Raw genomic sequence first — 1,639 nt, 5'->3', positions numbered from 1 at the left:
AAGCTGTCCAGCACATTGGGACCACAGAAGGGTAACTTTACCACAAAAGCCAACTGAGCCAGGGAGTGGATAAGGCCAATCGTCCAGGCAGCCACAAAAAAGAAGATGCATATCCGTGGGTTCATGATGGTCAGGTAGTGGAGGGGCTTACATATGGCCACATATCTGTCAAACGCCATAGCAATAAGCAGCAGCATCTCCACACCACCAATGATGTGGATGAAGAATATTTGAGTAATGCAGCCATTAAAGGAGATGACTTTATGTTTTCTGAATAGGTCATAAATCATCCTGGGAGAAATGACAGAAGAAACTCCCAGGTCAATGAAGGAGAGGTTGGCCAAAAAAAAGTACATTGGGGAGTGTAAGTGATGGTCATAAATCACAGTGAGTATAATGAGGGAGTTTCCCATCATGCTTGTCACATAAAGCATCGAGGAGAGCATAAAGAGGATAAGTTGGATCTCCCAGATGTTGGTGATTCCGAGGAACACAAATTCTGACACTGTTGAGTGATTTGCTCCATCCATTGATTTATCAGCTGGAATGTTTCCAAATAAAGATAATGAAAAGAAACTCAAATAAGAATGTTAATAATCCTTACATTGTAATGATTAATCATTTAAAAATATGCACACATGAAGACTGATATTCTGTCAATTGTCCTCTTGTGTCCTAGAATTACTAAAAGGCATTTCTTTGTTATTTTCTAGGGTCGATGAGTCATGCCACATGCAATTGCTCTATCACCACAGTCTCTAGGACTATTCAGCTGTAACAGAAGATGAAACAAATATGGGAACATGGTAGATTTTGAATCATACACAATGATCTCACCAATGTTACCTCAAAGAAAAAGGGGTGTGTGTGTGAAAACAACATATTTGTATACAAGGGTTGGTATATAGGCGATGAGTGCAATATAAAGAGAAAACCAGGTAGTCTTATACTCCAGAATTCAATGATCCTGTTTTTAAATTGTTCATGAAAAAATTCTACAGTCAATGATTTATCCCATGTCTTAACTGTACATTACCCCAGTCACATAGTTTGTCTCTTCTAGTCATTCTTGATCCATCAACTACAATCTCATTTGCAATTCACACGAAGTCGCGGAACTGGGAAGCAGAGGAGAACCTGATAATGGGCTTAAAAATAGTTCAAGTATAGGACAAGCAAAGCAAGAATGGACTAGATATTGGTGGCACAAGGTATTAACACTGCTATCCACATAAGTCTGAGTGATAATAGCTTATAAGATGGTTGGCAAACAGGATATTTTCAAGATGTGCAAAGCAAGGAACAGAACATTGATTTGGGAAACAAACAAAAAATAATTACACAAATCAGTTTACTTAATCTGTTCAGTTTCTTCCCAACTCCCAGCTTGAAATTTGTTTTTAACTATTAGAAATCTAAGTTAGTGGCTAATGATAAACAAATATAAGGCTGCAGTTTTTATACAACCATTGACTGTATCCTAGCTCCTCATCTTCCTTAAACCCTTCCATCCCTTTAATCTCTGCTTTCTTCTTTAGCCTTCCCAAGTATCCTAGACAATAGCAATTGTCAGTGTTCCCTAAAACTAATTCTGGGGGACGACATCTTTCTAGTTATTACCCATATGATGCAGGGAATA

The 1,639-nt window shown here is 38.1% G+C and overlaps 1 protein-coding gene across 1 annotated transcript in view; it reads right to left on the bottom strand.

The window, feature by feature from the left end:
• The window catches only part of LOC101625415 (olfactory receptor 4F3/4F16/4F29-like), a 2,765-nt gene extending 2,235 nt beyond the window's left edge, over positions 1–530 (bottom strand). The window contains exon 1 of the mRNA XM_012728515.1: positions 5–530. Within this exon, the coding sequence (XP_012583969.1) occupies positions 5–530 (526 nt within the window). The remainder of the gene's footprint in view (positions 1–4) is intronic.
• Between the last annotated feature and the right edge of the window lie 1,109 nt (positions 531–1,639).

The sequence above is a fragment of the Condylura cristata genome, unplaced genomic scaffold (genome assembly GCF_000260355.1).
Source record: "Condylura cristata isolate star-nosed mole 26May11 unplaced genomic scaffold, ConCri1.0 scaffold00023, whole genome shotgun sequence".
Lineage (NCBI taxonomy): Eukaryota > Metazoa > Chordata > Mammalia > Eulipotyphla > Talpidae > Condylura > Condylura cristata.
This window is presented reverse-complemented; position numbering and strand designations above follow the sequence as displayed.